The sequence below is a fragment of the Sus scrofa genome, chromosome 1 (assembly GCF_000003025.6).
Source record: "Sus scrofa isolate TJ Tabasco breed Duroc chromosome 1, Sscrofa11.1, whole genome shotgun sequence".
In the NCBI taxonomy this organism is placed as follows: domain Eukaryota; kingdom Metazoa; phylum Chordata; class Mammalia; order Artiodactyla; family Suidae; genus Sus; species Sus scrofa.
Window position 1 is genome coordinate 222,585,893 of NC_010443.5, and position 22,977 is coordinate 222,608,869.

General features: G+C 42.4%; 1 protein-coding gene across 9 annotated transcripts in view; it reads left to right on the forward strand.

The window, feature by feature from the left end:
• Nucleotides 1–22,977, forward strand: part of TJP2 (tight junction protein 2) — a 138,472-nt gene that overhangs the window by 111,375 nt on the left and 4,120 nt on the right. For 5 of the 9 annotated variants that reach the window (XM_021070931.1, NM_001206404.1, XM_021070966.1 and 2 more), the window contains 10 exon segments: nucleotides 1,354–1,420; nucleotides 2,435–2,585; nucleotides 6,507–6,615; nucleotides 7,390–7,600; nucleotides 10,063–10,250; nucleotides 11,148–11,243; nucleotides 12,016–12,095; nucleotides 12,469–12,679; nucleotides 18,919–19,019; nucleotides 20,204–20,416. In XM_021070931.1, coding sequence (XP_020926590.1) covers nucleotides 1,354–1,420; nucleotides 2,435–2,585; nucleotides 6,507–6,615; nucleotides 7,390–7,600; nucleotides 10,063–10,250; nucleotides 11,148–11,243; nucleotides 12,016–12,095; nucleotides 12,469–12,679; nucleotides 18,919–19,019; nucleotides 20,204–20,416 — 1,427 coding nt within the window. 9 annotated transcript variants of the gene reach the window in all.

The window sequence follows — 22,977 nt, forward strand, 5'->3', positions numbered from 1 at the left end:
CTGCAGACATGAGTCACAAGTTGCTGCCTTCACTTCTGACCAACCAGCTCTCAACAGGGGGTTCTTATCAGCCCCTCCCAGCATTTGATAATTTGCTAGAACTCAGGAAATTTCTTTTCTCACTATTAATGTTATTATTATTTTTAATAAAAAATACAATTTAGGAACAGCTAAATGGAAGACAAGCTTTCCTGCTCTCTCCAGGCATGTCACTCTCCCAACATCTCAGTATTTTCACTGACCCTGAAGCAGTCCGAACCCTCTAGTTTATGGAGGCTTTGTCGTGTGCATGGCTTCCTTATTCTGGTGACTGGCCCCATCATGAGGCTATCTGGGAGTCTGCTAGGAGTCATCTTTTTAGAACAAAGGACACTCCTGTCACCCAGGAAATTCCAAAGGACTGGGGTCAGAGACCAAACATGAGAGCCAGAGATGCTCTTGGCACCCCATCACTCCAGAAATGATAGGGCTTTTAGAAGCTCTGCGTCGGGAGCTGGGGAGCAAGGACTGAATACATATTTCTAATTATGTCATGGTCACATTTTGTCAAGTTTGATTAGTTGAGGTCCTGTTATCTCCCATCTCCGATCTCAACCCCATTTCCTACCTCTACCCCCATAAAATTGTCGTCATGATGGAAATGTATAAATAATCTGCCCTTTTAGCACAGCCTGCAGTGTGACAGTCTCATAAATGTATAAATATTTATCCATGGAAGAGAATAGCATCATCACATGGTTTTTTTGTTGTTGTTATTTCCCCAATATAATTTTTTTTTCTACTGTACAGCATGGTGACCCAGTTACACATACAAGTACACATTCTTTTTTCTCACATTATCATGCTCCATCATAAGTGACTAGACATAGTTCCCAGCACTACACAGCAGGATCTCATTGTTAATCCATTCCAAAGGCAATAGTTTGCATCTATTAACCCCAAGCTCCCAGTCCATCCCACTCCTCACCCCCCCCCCCCGCCTTGGTAACCACAAGTCTATTCTCCAAGTCCATGATTTTCTTTTTTGTGGAAAGTTTCATTTGTGCCATATATTAGATTCCAGATATTCATGGTTTTTTAAATTATTTTTTTTAAATTGCTGCTGCCTATAAATGTGATTATGCACTTCGAATTTTAAAGGTTTATGTCTCGCTTCTTTTGAGAAACCATTGACACCTGCTAATGCCTCAAAATTAAATTTCACTTTTAAAGGCTTATCTTTGTTGTTTGATGTGATGACACAAATGTAGCATAAGATGCAGACTTGAATTTTTGGTGGATTTTGTGATCTTTATACTTTGAGACAACCAAACTTAATAGTTCAGGTTAGTAATGATGTTTTTTAATCCTCAGCTCCTCCTCCAAAACCAGCCCCAAGAAACGTTCTTCGTCCGAGTCCTGAGGATTTAGCAATATATGGGTATGCATTCGAGTCTGTCTTGCTTTCCCCCTTTCTTTGTCCACACAGCTCTCTTTAACTGAAATCTGGAAAAATAGTGTTCTTAAACTACAGATGGTGATTTTGTATGCAATCATTTGCTTTTAACCAACCTTTATGGGTGGTGGTTATGAGGAGAGAAGTCACTTGTAGGAAAAGTCAAAAGTGAAAGTGAGTGACCTTTGTGGTGTTAACTCCAATTGTCTGCTTACCTGGCTTGTGTTCCAGATGTTTTCTGAGTATTTGAGTTTTGCCAGATCAAGAACTCCCAGATAGGTCAAGTAGTGCTTCAGCAGTGTGCTTCTGAAGGGGCTGTAGTGACAGATGGAGGCCGGGAGAAGTGATACAGTGCTCTGCACTAACAGGGGAACCCCTGGTTCCTTGGTGATCAAGAGCAGCTTCCCTGGACCCAGGCTGGGTCCATTTGACAAGAAGCTTGTGGGGACAGCAGTCTTTCCCTTGGAAGAATCCTGAAGTAGGAGTCAAGACGGACTTGATTTTTGCCCTATTCCTGCCTTTATTTACTTTCTAATCTTGAATGAGTTTACTTAAACATTCTCTATTTCTATTCTTCACTGGTAAAGTGGCCTATTGATACTCATCTCACAGCCCCAAGGAAGATAAAATTATAGTTTATAGGAGAAAAATGAGTGCTTTTGTTGCTGTTCTTTTTAGGGCTGCACCTGTAGCATATGAAAGTTCCCAGGCTAGGGGTCAAATCAGAGTTGCAGCTGCCAGCCTACACCACAGCCATGGCAATGCTGGATCCTTAACCCACTGAGTGAGGCCAGGGATCAAACCCGCATCCTCCTGGATACTAGTCGGGTTTGTTACTGCTGAGCCACCATGGGAACTCCCAATGAGAACTTTTTTAAAGGGTAGATCACTTTATAGATAGAAAAAATTTAATTTCTCACTGCTACTGTTGGTTCTCCTTTACCAAAATTTTAAAAATCTCCCCCTCCTTTTTTTTTCCTGAAATGGACTCCCCTGCAGTCCCAATACCAAAATGATCAGGTTCAAGAAGGGAGATAGCGTGGGCCTCCGGTTGGCTGGTGGCAATGACGTTGGAATATTTGTGGCTGGCATTCAAGAGGGTACCTCGGCAGAGCAGGAAGGTCTTCAAGAAGGGGACCAGATTCTGAAGGTAAGAAATCCCAGCCCTGTTTCTAGATGTTACTGGGAAAAAGAGGGGTTTCCTGGAGGTTCTTTCTTACATAAGGGTGGGGGAAGTGGCCCAGCTTGTGTCGCTGCTGAACATAAAGTCTCTGTTTCCTTCAAATGGGCCTTGTCTCCTTGGTTCTGGGATCTAAAACTCATCCCTACCTCTGTGGGAATTTAATAGTTTCTAGACCTTTGCACAGATTTTAATTAGTTTGATTAACTACAAAATTGAGACTTTGACTAAAGGCCTACATGGAAGATCTTTCAAAAGATCTTGCCAATGTTTGGTTTTTAGTTGATTCCCCTGCCTCGTTACATCTCTTCAAGCTGTGCGATGTAATTGAGCAAAGTTGGGTGTTGGCATCAGATCATCTGGTTTGAATCCTGTCCCAGCCTCATGTTAGTCTGTAGCCTTGACTTCAACTCTGAGACTCGGGTTTCTGGATCTGTCCAATGGGGATAAACATACCCGCCTCACAGGACCCTGGGAAAATTAGAACAGGTGATACTCGCAAGGTATCCACCAGAGTTCTTGCACAGAGTAGGAAGTTCAATGTCTGCTCTTTTTCCCATTGGAGAATAAGGACTTGGCTGCCACTCAGTGTGTTACTTACATCTAAAATTGACCAGGCAGGGGAATCCCTGGTTAATCAAATATTGGTACTTTTTTTTTTATTTGGCTGCGCCCCTGGCATATGGAAGTTTCTGGGCCAGGGATCAAACCCATGCCACAGCAGCAACCTCAGAATGCCAGATCCTAACCTGCTGGGTCACAAGGGAACTCACTAAACATTGGTACTTTTAAAGTTACTATATATATGTTTGTGTAATCTACTGATTTAAAAAAAATGGTTACCAACCCAACTGACATTTTATGATGCACATATCATGTATTTTCCATTGACTTCAGAATTAATGTCACAAATGCTAAGTACCTCATGACTATAAAAATACAGAATGCTAGGGGATTATCTTCCCTGGAATTTCTGCTTCTATAAACTAGCATTTCTTCTGTATGAGTTACTTTGGGGATCTGGTAAGAATCTCTGGTCTCAAAGGAGCGGGAAGAAAAGCAGAATTCCTCAGGAAGTAGGCAGCCGGGCATGAAAAGAAATGGTCCTTTTCCTTCTTGGCCTCATGACAGTGGTTCAGATTTCATGGAGCAGGTGAAGGTAGATTTTTGAATGTCCATAAAAACAAAACAAAACAAAAAAAACCCAGTAAATTCACTCAGGGGCTTGAGACTCCTCTAAGTCATTAAAGATAGGGAGAGTCACTTCCATGGGTCAGAGTCATGGTATGCAGCGCTGTCTCTTTAAGAAAGTGTCTTCTTTCCTGTTGTCACTCTGACGACAAGAAGGAAGCTGTAGGAACCACCTTCTTTTGCACTGTCTCATCTGGAGGTCAGGTAGTAGATGGGCTTCATTCTTAGGGGTGAATAGATTTTCTGTTAACTATCGAACCCTCAGTTCTACAAAGGGGTGAAAAAAAAAGATTGCGCTCCCCTACTGTCACAGAGAAGTGGTTACACAGTTATAGTGTAGCTGACACAGAATCCTCTTCAGGCTCATAGCACACACAGCTAGACCCTGGAGACTACCAAATAGATAATAAAAGAGGGTATTTATTAGAGAGGGTCTTTCAACCTAACCTTCAAGTATCAAAGTGCTGCCCTGGCCTTTTTTCCTATAATTTGTTTCACCATTCCTTGATATATTCATAGTCAAATTGAATATATCAGGGTACATTGTACCTGATAAAATAATTTTTTGTCGCCAGTTTTTTTAAGTGCAGCTCCTCCTTGTTGAACTTGGAGTTTCCCTTGTTGAACTCAGAGTTCCCCTTGTTGCTCAGCGATTAACAAACCCGACTAGTATCCAAGAGGATGAGGGTTCCATCCCTGGCCTCACTCAGTGGGTTAAGGATCCAGTGTTGCTGTGAGCTGTGGTGTAGGTTGCAGACGTGGCTCAGATCCCGCGTCCCTGTGGCTGTTGTGTAGGCTGACGGCTACAGCTCTGATTGGACTCCTAGTTTGGGAACCTCCATATGCTGTGGGTGTGGCCCTAAAAAGACAAAAAAAATAAATAAATACATGAAGGTGACAGCTTAACATGTGGGACAAAAACATGAGTGTGCTGTGGTAGAATATGTGCCTTCTAAATAACAGAAATACACTTGCTTTAGGGCTTGCCTTACCCAGATCTTTGCTTATTTTTTTTACCTGGTATGCCATTTATTTTTCAGAAACTCTTAGGTGAAGGAAAAGAGAAAAAAAGAGAACAAATTCCTCTAAGTTTAGTTGTTAACCATGGGGATTTTAAAAATGTAGCTACCATTTGAGCGTCATAGATTTGGGCTTGATGGAAAGTCAGTCTCAAGTGGCCATAAGCATGGACAGAGACCTCCAGGGTCTTCCTCCATGCCCATGACCTTGTCTTATTTAAGTAAACATACAAGTTTGTACCATGCCTATAAAAACATCCATGTGTCCATAAATAGACACAGAGGTAGATCTGCAGATGGCATGCAAGAAAGGATTAGGTACCAAAGTGCAAATATCCCTAATTTGAGAACAGAGAGATGGGAGCGAGCTGTCTTAAATGCTAAATATTGTTTCAAAGGAAAAGTTAACACCATTGATTTAGTAAATTACTCTGTTTTAAAAATGCCAGGTAAATTTTAGTCTAATATTTATTTCACTTAATCCTAAATCCAAAGCTTAATTAAATTAAGCTTAGTTAATGGTTTTTTTTCAATAGTAAGGCATTACCCTGTGATTAAAGGATTCTACACATCTTATGATTGAAGAAAATATTTCATAGGAATCTGTATCTTCACTTCTGTAAATACATTATTAAAATATTAGATGGGAGTTCCCGTTGTGGCACAGCAGAAACGAATCCGACTAGGAACCATGAGGTTGCGGGTTCGATCCCTGGCCTTGCTCAGTGGGTTAAGGATCCAGTGTTGCCGTGAGCTATGGTATATGTCATAGATGTGGCTCAGCTTTGGGGTTGCTGTGGCTCTGGCGTAGGCTGGCAGCTGTACTTCCGAGTGGACCCCTAGCCTGGGAACCTCCATATGCTGCGGGTGCAGCTCTAATAAGACAAAAAGACCAAATAAATAAATATTAGATACTGTAACTTTTGTTTTTTATTTATATGTAATCTGTTTTAAAATGGTTTTAAAGGTACAGAACAAAGAAGTCAAAGTATCTTTTTTCTTTGGCCCACTTTTTAATTTTACTTGCTCTTGAACTTGTCTTCCAAAAGCTATTTAAAATATACCCTATTTAGTCATTGGGGGATAAATGTAGGCTTCTTGCCCATTATGTTTCAGAAGCTTATGTGTATAAGCCTATATATTAGGTTAATGGTCTGCCATATAAGGCTAATGCTCTTTATCAGGTGATAGAAACTATAAGACAAAGGTGGGTTTGGTCCCCTTTATTTTCAGGCTTTTATTTGAACCAGGTCAAAAAGTGTTAATGCCTTTAGCTGGGCCGGCATACTCATTTGCCACAGACCCTACCACTCCTTACTGCATTATAGGTATCTGATTCATAATTGTACATGACCTTCCTGGCCACCTATATAGAAGACTCAAAGAAGAGAGGGAGACAGACACAACCACAGGAAATCTAATCTGATCCTTAGTGGAATGGCATATCCCTAAGGGTGGTTGCAAGTGTGGGTAGGCGGGTGGATGTGCTGGTGCCCACATAGGGTAGGCCCATAGTAGTGGGCTGGGAAGGTCTGAGTAGGGCTGTAAGGACTTCTGTACATCTGGGGTTTGCTCTGACTAGGCCCTCATGGAACCAAACAGAAAAAAGGCTCAAGTGGCACCTTTTTAAAAATAACTTATTTTTTGCTGTTTCATTTTTTCTGTTTGCCTCTCCCATCAGGTGAACACACAGGATTTCAGAGGGCTGGTTCGGGAAGATGCTGTTCTCTACCTGTTAGAAATCCCCAAAGGTGAAATGGTGACCATTTTAGCTCAGAGCCGAGCTGATGGTGAGCAAGTTTGGTCATTAGTTCAGTCGGGGTTGGAGAGGGAGGTAATTTGGTACCAGAATGGGCAAGTCTATAATTAAAAAATTGAAGTAAAAAAAATTAATTAAAAAAATAAAAAATTGAAGTAGATCTTCACACCTCATCTCTGGGTCACAGTATATGGAAAAACTTGGGGTATCATTTAACTTTCTATAGAAATGTGTTCTATGCCCCCACTGAAAAAATTTCACTAGCTGCCTGATATTGGAGTAAAAGTGCTGCTGCTGGCAGGCTCAAGATCCAGGAAGAGCCAGTGTATCTATTAGAGTCTGAGGCAAGAAAAAAGCTGATGGCCCACTTTGAAAGAAAGATTCATTTTCTCTTAGCCAGGGGGAGGGTTCACCTTTTTGTTCTATTCAGCCCTTCTGCTGACTGGCTGAGGCCCACCCATATCAGGGAGGCCAATCTGCTTCACTCAGTCTACTCAGAGATAAATACTAAAATTACCAGAAACACCCTCACAGACACACTTAGAATCAGGTTTGACCAAATACCTCGGCACCTGATGGCCTAGTCAGGTGGACACGTAAAATTAACCATCACAGCAACTCTTGAATTTAGCTACTTGCCCTTCTTCCTGTTTAAGCTGTGTTTCTCATGGGGCCAGTGCACTAAGTTCCCTGTTTGAAGAAAAGGTGCAGAGGGTAATCAGAGATTCGGAGGAGCTGATAACTCTTCCAGAAAAGAGCTCAGGCCAAGCTGAATGCAGTGTGCAATGATGCTTTTGTCTTTTAGTGTACAGAGACATCCTGGCTTGTGGCAGAGGGGATTCGTTTTTTATAAGAAGCCACTTTGAATGTGAGAAGGAAACTCCGCAGAGCCTGGCCTTTACCAGAGGGGAGGTCTTCCGCGTCGTAGATACGCTGTATGATGGCAAGCTGGGCCACTGGCTGGCCGTGAGGATTGGAAATGAATTGGAAAAAGGCTTAATTCCCAACAAAAGCAGGTAACAGACCACACACTCCTATATAACCCCCTTAAGCTGCCCTTCCCCCAAATAAACACCAAACCCCTCCCCCCATAAGGAAACCTCATGCAATTTCATCATTTGTCATCATGTCCTCTGCCATCATCTACCTCTTGTGTGTGAGTGGCCTGGAGCTGTGAAATTACCACCAGCTGGTTTGCTTTTTTTGTTTTGCTTTGTTTTTTTGTCTTTCAGGGCCTCACCCACTGCATATGGAAGTTCCCAGGCTAGGGGTCAAATTGGAGCTGCAGCTGCCAGCCTAAGCCACAGCCCAGCAATGCCAGATCCAAGCCTCGTCTGTGACCTGCATCACAGCTCACGGCAACACTGAATCTTTAACCAGGGAGAGAGGCCAGGGATCGAACCCAAGTCCTCATGGATACTACTCAGATTCGTTACTGATGAGCCGTGACGGGGACTCCAGCTGGTTTGCTTTGAGCATTTAGCATCTCGTGGCTGGTTCTTGCTCTTGCCTGGTGTTTGGACCATTTCCTAAGGAGCATGTCTGCTGCTCTGTGCATTGTGTGAGCAGACACCACATGGCCTTAGCAGCACCCTTTTCCAGTGTTCAGCCCTCATCCTTGGGAGAGGCTTACATATCCCAGTGAATATTTACTGGTTGGCTGACTGTGGGGAGAATAAGAAACAAAAATAACTGTGGCTTGACAGCAGGTATGTTTACAGGCATACCTCAGAGATACTGCAGGTTTGGTTCTAAACTAGCCACGATGAAGCAAATATCGCAATTAAGTGAGTCATACAAGTTTCGTAGTTTCCCAGTGCATATGAAAGTTATGTTTGGAGTTCCCCTCGTGGCTCAGCGGAAACAAATATGCCTAGCATCCTTGAGGACACAGGTTCAGTTCCTGGCCTTGCTCAGTGGGTTAAGAATCCAGTGTTTCTGTGAGCTGTGGTGTAGGTCAAACATGCAGCTCGGATCCCATGTTGATGTGGCTGTGGCTTAGGCCCGCAGCTACAGCTCCGATTTGACCCCTAGCCCGAGAACCTCCATATGCCACTAGTGTGGCTCTTAGAAAAAAAAAAAAAAAAAAAAAAAAAAAAAAAGGGAAAGTTATGTTTGTGGGAGTTCATGTTGTGGCTCAGCAGAAACGAATCTGACTAGCATCCATGAGGACGTGGGTTCAATCCCTGACCTCGCTCAGCGGGTTAAGGATCCAGTGTTGCCATGAGCTGTGCTATAGGTCACAGACACGGCTCAGATCCCATGTTGCTGTGGCTGTGGTGTAGGCTGGCAGCTGCAGCTGCAATTTGACCTCTAGCCTGGGAAGCTCCATAAACCGTGGTATGGCTCTAAAAATAAATAAATAAATAAATAAAATAGCCTATATTTGGAGTTCCTGTCATGGCTCAGTGGTTAATGAACCTAACTAAGTATCCATGAGAATGCGGTTTCGATCCCTAGCCTCTCAGTGGGTTAAAGATCCGGCGTTGCCATGAGCTGTGGTGTCGATTGCAGATGTGGCTCAGATCCTGCATTGCTGTGGCTGTGGTGAGGGCCAGCAGCTACAGCTCTGATTTGACCCATAACCTCAGAACCTCCATATGGCATAGGTGCGGCCCTAAAAAGACAAAAAAAAAAAGTTATGTTTGCAGTATAGTATTGTCTGTTAACTGCACAGTAGTGTTATGTCTAAGAAAACAATGTACAGACCATAATTAGAAACACTTTATTGCCCCAAATGCTAACCATCGTCTGAAGCTTCAGTGAGTTCACACAACAAACAAGCCTCAAAATATTTTTGCTGTTGGAGGGTCTGAAATTTCGAAAGAATTACCAAATTGACACAGAGATGTGAGGTGAGCAAATGCTATTGGAAAAATGATATTGATAGACTTGCTCAAGGCAGAGTTGCTACAGATTTTTTTTTTTTAATTTTTTTAGGGCTACACCCATGGCATATGGAGGTTCCCAGGCTAGGGGTCCAATTGGTGCTGCAGCTGCAGGCCTGCACCACAGCGACCGAACCTTGTCTGCAGTCTACACCACAGCTTAACAGCAACAGTGGATCCTTAACCCACTGAGCAAGGCCAGGGATCAAACCCATGTCTTCATGGATGCCAGTGGGGTTCATCAACCACTGAGCCACCATGGGAACTCTGCTACAGATCTTTAGTTTGTAAAAAATGCATTATCTGCAAAGCACAATAAAACCAGGTGCAGTAAGACAGGGTTCGCCTGTATACCAGCCTAACAGAACAAGCCAAGTTAGCGTGGTTATGACTGAGCCACCCAGCCTTTCTCTTCCTCCATCCAGAAGAGGAAGCCTCCACTTTTCTCATCCTATGAAACTCGGTCCTTGTCAAGCTGCATCTTCTCTAATCCAAGTCCATGAGTAACAACGACTGGGTTTGGTTTGTAATATGCACATTTGAGCATTTCCTGGCTTTAGAGATTGACATCCCCTGGTTTCTTCTTTTAGAGCAGAGCAGATGGCCAGCGTTCAGACTGCCCAAAGAGACAGCGCTGGAGACAGGGCTGATTTCTGGAGGATGCGTGGCCAGAGATCAGGTGTGAAAAAGAACCTACGGAAGAGTCGGGAAGACCTGACAGCCGTGGTGTCCATCAGCACCAAGTTCCCGGCTTATGAGAGGGTTTTGCTTCGAGAAGGTGAGGAAGCCAAGTGGGGTCAGGAGATAATCTGACTGGGCTCTGAGCCTGTTTTTCTTCGTTTTTAGACTTTAATGATCATGTTCTGATTTGCCTATATCACTTAGGCCAAAGCCAGCTTACAGAGTTGGAATCATATTTAAACACGAACTAAGACTTACCAAAAATTGAGCTATGCAGGCTTGTATTTCTACAACCTCAGTTTTTTTTTTAATACTCCCATTAAGAATTTTTTGTATATTCTGTAGAGCAAAGTTTATCTTTACTAATAGTGAGGGGAGTGAAGGCCTAGACTGTAGAAAAGAACTGCGCTGAATTGGAGGTGAGAGAACACACAATTTCTTTCTTTTAATTGGCTTACCGATAGCCTATTGATACTTAATTCTTTTTTTTTTTTTTTTCTCTTTCTTTTTAGAGCTGCACTTGTGGCAGATCGAAGTTCCCAGGCTAGTGGTCAAATTGAAGCTGAAGCTTCTGGTCTACACCACAGCCACACAGGATCCGAGCCACGTCTATGACCTACACCACAGCTCATGGCAACGCCAGATCCTTAACCCACTAGAGGGGCCAGGTATCAAACCTGCATCCTCATGAATAGTCGGTTTTATTACCACTGAGCTACAGTGGGAACTTCTTATTACTTAATTTTTAATAGCTGTAGATATGTAGGTGTTTTCACGGCTTTCCTTTCTTTTTTTTTTTTTTTTTTAAATTGAGGTGTAGTTGCTGTACAATATTATATAAGTTACAGGTGTACAATATCATAATTCACAATTTTTAAAGGTTATACTTCATTTGTAGTTATTATAAAATATTGGCTATATTCCCAGTGCTGTATGATATATCCTTGTAGTTTATTTTATACCTAAATTTATGACTTTTCTTATCTCCTTTCAGCTGGTTTCAAGAGACCTGTGGTCTTATTCGGACCCATAGCAGACATAGCAATGGAGAAGTTGGCAAATGAGTTGCCTGACTTGTTCCAAACTGCTAGTAAGTTTTTCAGGTTTTTTTTCTTTAAATCTCCCAGTTTTTCTTTTGAAAAATAACTAACATACCGAAAAAATGAAAAGAAAAAAAAAAACCCACATTTTGCCATCTACACCCCTCCCCTGCATAGACAAATACACACACAGTTTTTACATTTTGCCATCTACATTCCTCCCCTGCATAGACACACAAACACACACACACACACACACAGTTTTTACAATTTGTACTGAATTATTTGAAAGTTTAAGTTGCAGGCATTATAACACTTCCTACTTCTGTGAATCTCCTATTTCTCTTCCAACACAATCACAACAGTGTTATCACAGCCAAAAAATTTGAACTGATCCAATAATAGTATTTAATATGTAATCTTTTTCAAATTTCCTCAGTTTTCCCAGTAATGTCCTCCATAGCTTGTTGTTGCTTTTTTAAATTCATAATGCAACAAGGCATATTAGCACATTTGAATTTTAGATCGTTCTGGTCTCCCCCTTTTCTAAATTATCTTGTGACGTGGTATTTTGAAGAGTCCAAGCCACTTATCTCTTAGAATGTCCCCTGTTGTCCTGGCCTGTTTCTCCTGGTTAGATTTTGGTTAAACAGGGAGAATGGATCCTTCCCATCACCTCTCATTAGAAGATACTGAATGTCATGTGTTCTATCCTTGCTAATGCTAGGTGGGGGTACTTGGTTGTCATTGATTTCTAAAGTATTCATTCGACCCCCCCCCAAATAAGAAAACACTTTTTTTTTTTTTTTTTTGCTTTTGCAGAAACAGAACCAAGAGACGCAGGATCCGAGAAATCTACTGGGGTGGTACGGTTGAATACCGTGAGGCAAATTATTGAACAGGTGAGAAAATCCACCTGAATGAGGAATTGGGTCCTGGTTTCCTGCAATCTTTTTAAGAATGGAATTTGTATTTATTAACTACTAAATGTTAATGATAAAAGCAGACTATAAACTAGCTGATGTTCTGTGGCACTGGTGTATTGGTTTCCTCTGAGTTCTGAGCATTATACCAAATAAATTGTTAAATCATTTCCTCGGAAGTTCTAATAGATTGGTAATGCTAAAATGGACCTAATGTGGAGGGTAATGTTTTCTGCTTTTTGATTTAAATCGGCACACTTTATCTGATGCAGCCTTTACCGATTAAGACAAACTTTTTGATGCTATGTGACTTTACCCGCTCATTTACGTAACTGTTCCCCATTTCTTACAGGACAAGCATGCACTCTTGGATGTGACTCCCAAAGCCGTGGACCTCTTGAATTATACTCAGTGGTTCCCAATTGTGATTTTTTTCAACCCAGACTCTAGACAAGGCGTCAAAACCATGAGACAGAGGTTGAACCCATCATCCAACAAAAGTTCTCGGAAGTTATTTGATCAAGCCAATAAACTTAAAAAAACTTGTGCGCATCTTTTCACAGGTAAGTGAAATGGAGAAAATGTCATCTCAGGAGTTTCCTGATGGTCTAGTGGGTTGAGGTGCTGCCATTTTCACTGCTGTGGCTCAGGTCACAGCTCTGGTGCAGGTTCAATCCTGGCTGGGAAAAAAAAAGTAGGCTCTTTGCTCAAAAGTGAGAAATAGAGAATTGTAGACTGTAAGAGATAGGAAAATAATCTGAATGGAGAATGGTAATCTGAAATCCTTTTCATGACTCCTTGAAAAGTAGCTCATCCTATAAAGTGAGTATACTAGACTCATGGCATTTGTATATTTAACTTTGTAACTTTGACTATTTGAAAATGATCATAAAGATCCATAACACACAAAAATTGCTCATGTTGATGAGGTTCAAATTTTTGTATGGGACTCCAAGGCAAGTGATTAAGCCTAGCATATCATCAAGTACCCACATCTGTTATGGCTTCTGTCTTTGTTCTCTGCCTATCATCTATACTTGCGCTAACTTAGAAGATGATAGGAACTTGGTTTCATTATTTGAAAATGTCCCTGAAGTAGGAACTTGAACACTCTGGATGATGGATGATATTAAGGATTTATTACTCCTATTTTTAGAGTGATAATGATATTGTGATTATCGGTTTTTTTTTGAGTCCTTTTTAGACAGTAATGCTAAATAAAATATTTATAGATGACCGAATGTGATGTCTGGAATTTGCTTAAATAATCTTTGGTGAGGAAAGCAGGTGGGGCCAAGAGTCAATAGTTGTTGAAGCTGGGTGGTTTGTACGTGGGGGTTACTTAAACCGTTCTCTCTGCTTCAGTATATACTTTTTTCTCCAATTTACCTTTAATAGAACTTTTTTTTTTTTTTTTTTTTTTTGGTCTTTTTGCCTTTTCTAGGGCCGCTCTTTTGACATATGGAGGTTCCCAGGCTAGGGGTCTAATCGGAGCCATAGCCGCCGGCCTATGCCAGAGCCACAGCAATGCAGGATCCGAGCCACATCTGCAACCTACACCACAGCTCATGGCAACACCGGATCCTTAACCCACTGAGCAAAGCCAGGGACCGAACCCACAACCTCATGGTTCTTAGTTGGATTTGTTAACCACTGCACCACAACGGGAACTCCTAGAACATTTTTTAAAGTTCCGGAAGTGCAGACCTACTGCTACTATTATTCATGAAAGTAAAATGATTTAAGAACATGACTGTTTTAGTAACTGAATATTTGCACTACCTATAAAAACAACTAGTTCTGTGGTATAATTAAGGGTATAAAAGGCTTACAGGAAGTTTTTGGTCATGCAGTTTTATGGGAGCAATGTAAGTATACTGTATGATTATACTTAATATCCTTAGGATAATGATAGCTCGTTTGCATTCAGCCAGTTATCGTCAACCTGTGTCATTTTTAGCTTATCCTTCGCTGGGAAGGGAAAGGGTGAATTAATGAATGTTCACGTTAGACCCTTGTTTTACTGGTACTGGCTTTTCTTGTTCAAGAGTGAGACATACTGCTTACTATTGTAGTGAAATGCTATAACAGAGGGAATTTAGCCAAATGCAAAGAAGGGAGTGTGTGTCATAAACTGGATTTTCGTGACTGTAGACCCTTAAGAACTTGTGTTTTTAGTATGTTCATATATAATCTTCCCTCTTTGTGTTTTTTGTTTTTTTGTTTTTTGTTTGTTTTACCATTGCTGCTACTACTACTAATATAATTATTATTATCGTTACTTTTTTTTTTTTTTTTTTGTTCTTTTTGTATTTTCTAGGGCCACAACTGCGGCATACGGAGATTCCCAGGCTAGGGGGTCTAATTGGAGCCATAGCCACCAGCCTACGCCAGAGCCACAGAAATGCCAGATCCCAGCCACGTCTGCCACCTACACCACAGCTCATGGCAAGGCCAGATCTGTAACACACTAAACAAGGCCAGGGATCGAACCCAAAACCTCATGGTTCCTAGTCAGATTCGTTAACCACTGAGCCATGACGGGAACTCCTATCATTACTATTTTTAATATAGAGGTAGCTAACAGTGGTACCGCCTTTCATGTGTGCTATCTTATTAAGCCATAGGAAAGACCAGGCAGTTTCTCCAAGGTCACACATTAGTGTATGGCTGAGCCCAGACCAGCACTCTGTTGTCCAATATCTTTTATACATTACAGCACAGACATATTATCCTAATGCAGAAGGTGTCATGCAGTGCCCATTTCTCCCTTTAACGTATAATTTGCCCATTGAACTGAGACTCATGTGATTGTGACTGATGTCGATCCTACGCCCGCTTCAGTTCCCCTCCTTACCTTAAAGAGTCCATTGAATGGCTAGGGGCATCCCCCAGAGAGTTGAACTGGGGGTTCCTGTGGGGATATGAGATACCAGGAAGAGAAATAGTGAGTTGTGAAGGAAAAACCAGGGTGAAGGAGGCTGGAGGAAAGGGAGAGCAGGGCAGAAGGAGGGAGGCAGTGCCTCTGGGGTGCTTCCTTGGTCTGACTTTGAGTCAGCATCAATTGCTCTTTGGAGCACAGGCCTTACTAGCTGGCTCTATCTGATCAAGGATCCAGAGGAGCCCCAGGGTGCACAAGGGTTGAACAACTCCTCATTCAGTTCCACTAGGATTAAGTGATCCTTGAAGGCAGAGACTGAACATTATCCAGCTGTGTGCTGAAAGCTAGCCTCATGCAAGGCATATATGCTTGTAACTTAATCAGGACTGCCTCCAGCACACCAAACCATTTCTTGACCAAGTGAATTAAGAAGTTGAAGGTTTCAGGGTAGCTCAGGTTAGGAGCTGGAATGGAAATGTAGACACTATGAGTGTCCAGTTTCATCTAGAACTCTGAGCTGACCTGCTGTCATCATAGGTTGCCAGCCTTTAGTACGAAATGTTTCTCGATCCTGAAGATGGATGGAGCAGATGCCAAGAGACCTCAGTTGTCTACTAGATGGCCTTTCACAGTCATCTTCCATACTTCTAAGTAACTCATGAAAGCTGCGTATCCCTGTATACTTCCTATGGCCCATGTCTCACTCAGTTGTAACTTGATACTCATTGTGCACTATGGCCAAAATCAAGGGGTTTTTTTTATGATTTTAAATTTATGGCATTTTAATGAATTAATAAGGACTAATAGAGCTACTTTGTTGAATAGTAATTCTTTTTTTTTTTTTTTTTTGTCTTTTTGCTATTTCTTGGGCCGCTCCTGCGGCATATGGAGGTTCCCAGGCTAGGGGTTGAATCAGAGCTGCAGCCACCGGCCTACACCAGAGCCACAGCAATGCGGGATCCAAGCCGCATCTGCAACCTACACCACAGCTCATGGCAACGCCGGCTCGCTAACCCACTAAACAAGGGCAGGGACCGAACCTGCAACCTCATGGTTCCTAGTCGGATTCGTTAACCCCTGTGCCATGACGGGAACTCCTGTTGAATAGTAATTCAAAATCAAGGCTTATCTTGCAGGTGGTCTCACCAAGGGTGTCCTTTTTCCTCTTGTTATAAAGGGTGTCCTCTTTCCCTTATTGTAAAATGATGAGAAAATCCCATTTCCTTTTTTTGGTTGGTGTTATTGGGGGTTTTTGTTTGTTTGTTTGTTTGTTTTTTCATTTTTTTAGGGTTGCACCTGTGGCATATGGACGTTCCCGGGTTAGGGATTTAATTGGAGCTGCAGTTGCCTTCCTATACCACAGACACAGTAACACCACAGTAACACAGTAAGCCACATCTGTGACTTAACGCCGCATCTCACAGCAATGCCGGATCCTTAACCCACTGAGTGGGGCCAGGGATCAAACTCACATCCTCCCAGATACTAGTTGTACTGAGCCAGGGCTGGGGATGGATGCCCTCAGAACTCCAGGACTCCCAGCTGAGATGGAGGCTGAGATGTATTTAGTCTGTCCAAGAGAACATAGGTCTAGTCCAGGGCTGGAAACATGAGGAACTGACCAATATTGCTTGCAGTCAAAGAATCTGAAAAACTTAATGAGCAGAAAAGCCAACAGTAAACCCAAGGAACTTGATTCCAAGTGGAGGGACAGCAGCATCATGGCTGTGCACCCACCTGTTAAAGGGAGGTCAAATTGGGATGTTAGCAGCTTCGTCGGAAATTACCTTTTAATGAGGCTTAGGAAATTAGCTACTGTGAAAACCCCCCGCCCCTCCACCCCCGTATACTTATGTGAATTCAATCAGAGGTTTTCCGACTTTTTCATTTTATTAAGGGGCATGAAATGTATTTTCTGCATTTCACAAACTGCCCTTTTAACTTTAGGTTTTTCTTGTGATAAATACAAACTGTACCCATTTCAGACAACTCCAACATAAAGCTTTAAACGGTGGCTGAATGTTTTGAATACATTTAGTGCAAATCACTCACTTTGTCTCTGGGGTGCACAGTCTCACTTCTATTACCAAGAGGACAATAATCTTCAAAAGTACCATGATAATGATACATACATCCAAGTAGTCAAGGTGAATTTTCCTTGTCCAAGGTATCAGCTTATTCTAATGCTATGAATAATTAGTAACCAAGGAAATTGTAAGCTCATTCAGAATTTTCCAAGGTCAGTGTTAGGACTTTTTAAACGAAAGAATGCTCTATGTTACTAAGAAGAAAATTTGAAGCAGAATTGTTTATGAAATGTGCTTACTGGTTCATTTTGGCTATTTACAGAAAATTATGCAGCCTCTAGAATAGATGGGTCAGGCTGCCAAACAGCTTTTACTAGTAAGCTCCAGTTTTGGGTGACTTATAGTACCCCTTAAGGAGTTCCCATTGCGGCTCAGTGGAAATGAATCCAATTAGGAACTGTGAGGTTGAGGATTCAATTCCCGGCCTTGCTCAGTGGATTAAGGATCCAGTGTTGCCATGAGCTATGGTGTAGGTCACAGACACAGCTTAGATCTGGCATTGCAGTGGCTGTGGCCTAGGCCAGCGGCTACAGCTCCGATTAGACCCCTAGCCTGGGAACCTCCATATGCTGTGGGTGCGGCCCTAAAGACAAAAAGACCACCACAACAAAATATCCCTTAATAAATTGGCCATGAGGATTTGTTTTTAAAAATTGTAATCTACTTGTAGTTTGATCATTTTAGGCTCAGTTTTGATTATCCCTATTCGGTCTATTAGTACATATTGCTGAAGAATGATCACATATGTTTTACTTGGTATTTTATATTGGTGCTCTAAATTCCTGTTTTTCTTTGGGCTGTGTCATGGTATGTTGTGCAGTTGCTAAAACCATAGGCTCTAAAAGCAAACTTAGGAGTTTATATCCAGGCTTCTCCACTTGCTTGGTATGAGGCCTCGGGCTAGTTAATTTCATTACTGTGCCTCACTTATTCATCTGTAAAATGAAGCGATAGCAGTACCACCTTGTAAGGTTTGTTGAAGCATGAAATGAGCTAATCTGCATAAGCTATTTGGAAAAGCGCTTGGTCAAGCATTATGTGTGCTATTATGCAAGATATATTTTCTTCTGAATAGAGAATGTCTATTCCATAAATACCCACCTGTAGAGTTTGGTTAAGGTATATCTATATTCTAAAATGTTTAAGCTGATCAAAATGATCTACATTTAAATGTTTAGTTTTTTATTGGAGATAAACAAGTACATTGGCACTTTTAAAATTTGTAATATACATGTCTATGTACTCATCTTTAAAATATGGTACTTTTATATTTGATTTAGCTATGTTATCTTTACTCCTGAAGAACATACTCTAAAAACATCTTTAAAGGTAGCTTTTCGGAGTTCCCATCGTGGCTCAGGGGTAACAAACCCGACCAGTATACATGAGTACGTGGGTTCAATCTCTGGCCTTGCTTAGTGGGTTAAGGATCCGGCGTTGCCCTGAGCTGCAGTGTAGGTCGCAGATATGGCTCAGATCTGGTGTTGCTGTGGCTGTGGTGTAGACTGGCAGCTGGAGCTCTGTTTCAACCCCTAGCCTGGGAACTTCCATATGCTGCAGGTGCAGCCCTAAAAAGCAAATAAATAAATGAAGGTAGCTTTTCTGAAAAATAGCCATTCTGAAAAGAAATTAGTCCATTTTTAGCTTTTTCACATCTACCTGGGATGTAAATTCCCACAGCTGGCTTAGTGTTGAAATATGTGCCAACTTTCTCTTCCATTTGTCAAAGTTTTAATTTAAATATAACAAGTTGGAATAAATTATGTCAAGTAGGATTTCTAATAAGCAGGTCTCCGGAAACTGATGCACACCTTTGTGGTTTACATTTCTTTAGCTACGATCAACCTCAATTCAGCCAATGACAGCTGGTTTGGCAGCTTGAAGGACACAATTCAGCATCAGCAAGGGGAAGCAGTTTGGGTCTCTGAAGGAAAGGTATGTGACACAGAGACTCTGCTATGAGGTGAGAGTCCGTCTTCTGAATTTTTTCTCAGGAGGGTAGTGAATGTAGTGAAACCATGCCCATTTCTAGTGATCACAGCATATGTGTTAATCGTTTGAAAACTCACAAATTCTCTGAAAAAGTAATAAAATGAAGGGACTTTTGCAAAAAAAGCAGAATGTGCTATGTGCAGCCCTACATTCACTTCCCTTTTGCTTTTAACGTAGTAACTAGTGTTGTGTTCCAAACACACTAATCAGAGCTTACAAGACCTTGTGCTGAGCTCAACAGCTTATTACTAAGGACTCAGGAAAGTCAGTGTGGAAGTGAGAAATGAGGTTGAGGGGCGTGGAGAATATGGTTAAAAATTCATAGAAGAAAAGCTAACAGATTTGGAATCATTGGCTGACAAAGCAGCTTGGCAGAGAATGTGTCCTAGGAGTTTGAGTTGGTGATGAGAGAGCACTGGGATGCCTGTATAGGCTCTAACACTGGCCAGGTTCTCATCCGTGCAGGTGGTTTGCACATGGACAGACTGCAGGGAGGAAGCAGAGAAATTATAGAATGTCCTTTGGTTCCAAGAGCCTTTGGCGCTGGTTTCTGTAGTCCACTTGAGTTGAGGTAGTTTGTGAGTCCTTAGAGGTACGATTTTGTGGCAGAAGTGCCTCAGTTACCAGACTGTTGAGTCCTAGGCTCACCCTTTAGGAACTGCATATTTAATCAGGGTATCTAGCATCCCCTAAGCACTTACACCCACCAAGGCTCTCTGCTAACCCCGTTGGTGAGAACAGGTTGAACAAGGATTTGAGGATCTCGTGGCCAAGTGGAGAGGGGTGCAGCTCAAGGCACCTATTACCAGGAGACAGTTCAACAGAAAAAAGCTGGAGGAGACCTAGATTCTGGAAGAGAAGCACCACAATCTAAGGAAGGCTGGCTCATTGGAGGCATATAGGAAGGATAGTATCAAGAAGAGATAGAGTAGAGGCTTTCTAAGTCCCTGTGCAAAAATTAACTTTGTAATTTAAAGCCAAGTGATTGCAAGAAGCTAAAGGTGACTTCCCTTTCTAGAACAAGTCAAGGTTTCTGTCACTTGGCTGTGCCCTTGGGAATTTTCTTGAGCCCTCACTCCCAGGAGCCATGTCAGATCCCACTGACCCTCCGAAACAAATTCCTCTAGATGGAAGGGATGGATGATGACCCCGAAGACCGCATGTCCTACTTAACCGCCATGGGCGCAGACTATCTGAGTTGCGACAGCCGCCTCATCAGTGACTTTGAAGACACCGACGGCGAAGGAGGCGCCTACACTGACAATGAGCTGGATGAGCCAGCCGAGGAGCCACTGGTGTCTTCCATCACCCGCTCCTCGGAGCCGGTGCAGCATGAGGAGGTGAGGCGAGGCAGGCCACGGGCTGCCAGGCCACGGGTAGGAGAAGGAGGTTCTGGCGTTTCACTTGAATTCCTCTGGCCAGTGTTGATTCAGGGTGTTGTGGCAGGTATTCCTAAGGGTTGGACCGGATGACGTCTAGGGTGCCCGGAAGCAGGACAGGAAGTAAGCGCTGGGAGAGGTTGAGTGATCAGTACTCATCACACAGATGTCCTTGGGCACGATGATCGTGTGAGGTCCAAATTTCAAGTGGGACGTTATTTTTAAATACGATATTGTTGTATTTACTTGTAACCTTTGATTAGGTCTCTGTACTCTTAGGTATCTGTGCTTTTTCTTCTCCAGCCTCCCTTTAACCTTCCTAATCTTGCCAAAACTCCTGAATGTTTTCCCCATCAGTTTCCTTCTCTCTTGTATTTCAGTTTTTTAATTGAGTTCATGATCATTTATATGTCTGATTCCGTGTACTGTGCATCCACTGGCCAGTGTACAAACAGCTTCTGTGATCCAAGAAATCACATCACCAGACACTAAGTTAGAACCAGAATGTAGATTATTCTCACCTCAGAGAACATTGGAATAATGATCTTTGTAGATAAGCCTCTCCATATATTTGGATAATTGTTGCTATGAACTCCTCTTTAGCACTTTAGCTCACATCAGTGAATGGTTTTATTGTTTACGAAATAAAAGTACCAAAAATATGGAGTTCCCAGCATGGCCTGGTGGTAATGAACCTGACTAGTATCCATGAGGATGTGGGTTCAATCCCTGGCCCTGCTCAGTGGGTTAAGGATCTGGTGTTGCTGTGAGCTTTGATGTAGCTCACAGATGTGGCTTGAATCCCGGGTTGCTATGGCCGTGGCATAGGCCAGCAGCTCCATTTCAACCCCTAGCCCTGGTACATCCATATGCCACAGGTGGAGCCTTAAAATGACCATATATTAAGTTGACAGGAGGAACAACTCTCTATGACAGAAAAAATTGGTATATATATCAGGCAAGTTGTAAAGGATAAATGAACTCTTAGGAGTTCCCACTGTGGCACAGTGGGTTAAAAATCTAACTGCAGCAGCTCAGGTCACTGTAGAGGCACAAGTTTGATCCCCGGCCCAGCGCAGCAGGTTGAAAGTTCTGGTGTAGGTCACAGGTGCAGCTCATTGTTACTCCCTAGCCAGGGAATGTCCATATGCCTTGGGTGCAGCCATTTTAAAATGAACTCTGAAATGTCTCAGCTGCGTGAATGCTTTATAATGTTAGCAGCTTTCAGTGTCAAAAAGAGACTTTAGACTTTAGGGAAGACCTAAAGAGAACAGTACAGTGGATGCAGCTAGTTTTGGAACACAGTATCTTAAGCACTTGCTAGTAGGGGAATATGCCTGGTAACAGCCTTTTTGGTCAAGAAGTCCTGGGTCAGTACCTCAGCTTCCGAATTCACACACGTTCACAGAACTCCAGCAAAGCAGACCAGTGCTCTCTTCTTTCTGCTGGGATGTTCTTGTTGTGAATGAACCTTTATGTCTTGTAGAGCATAAGGAAACCCAGCCCAGAGCCACGAGCTCAGATGAGGAGGGCTGCTAGCAGAGATCAACTTAGGGACAATAGCCCGCCCCCGGCATTCAAGCCAGAGCCGCCCAAGGTACGTGGCTGGGAAGCCCAGGATGGGAAGGCGGAGGAAGCAGACGCCCTTGGACCGCACACATAGCCAGGGAGGAGCTCAAACAATAAGATGGTGTTGGATTATGTTTTCCATTTACTGGACTCTCTATTAGAGCCTCTCTTTTGGCCTTTTGGGTGAAGCCAAAATTAGGAAAAGGCAAAAAAGCAGGCAGACAAGGCAGTTTTAGAAGAAGGTACAATTTTAGAACGATTAGTGTCTGTTTCATTTTGTTTATTTGTTTATATAGAAAGAATAGACGTGTAATGAATACTGCATGCCCAGAATCACTTTCTTAGAATCTATTTTACTTTTTCTGTCCAGTTAAATTTTCCTGCCCACAGTCTGATTCAGATGTACCTGAAAAATCCTTGGTGGTAACTTGGCTACAGAAGACAATCACCACCATTGTTTACAATGCCTCTCATATAAGGACCACTTAGTTTATTATTTTTTTAATACATCATTATTCAGAACAGAATCAATGTGAGGACACTTGGGCATATGTCATATGATTGTTTACCCCTCTGGCTTTTGCTTATAGCCCAATAAAATTTGTCTGTAACTCAATACTTGAAATAAGAAGAAAGTAGTAATTGGCTTCTGTGAGCTTTTAGAAGTAATTAGTGGCCTCATAAAAGAGATCAGTGTAAATTTACCAGCAGGCCTAGGATGAAAGTGTGAAGGAAAAGTGGCCATCAGCGTGATACGCTGCCCTCCCTGCCCCCCAATCCAGGCTTATGTACCTCTGGCTGGACCTGGGTCTTATCTTTAGGTTGGTCATGCACTCGTGGTATGGTGCCAACCCAGGAGCCACTCTTCCATCCTGAAGCCTGCCTTGTTCGGAGGTCTTCACAGAAGTTCTAATTGCCTCTCAGACAAAGTTAGGTCTGATTGGCCTCTAATA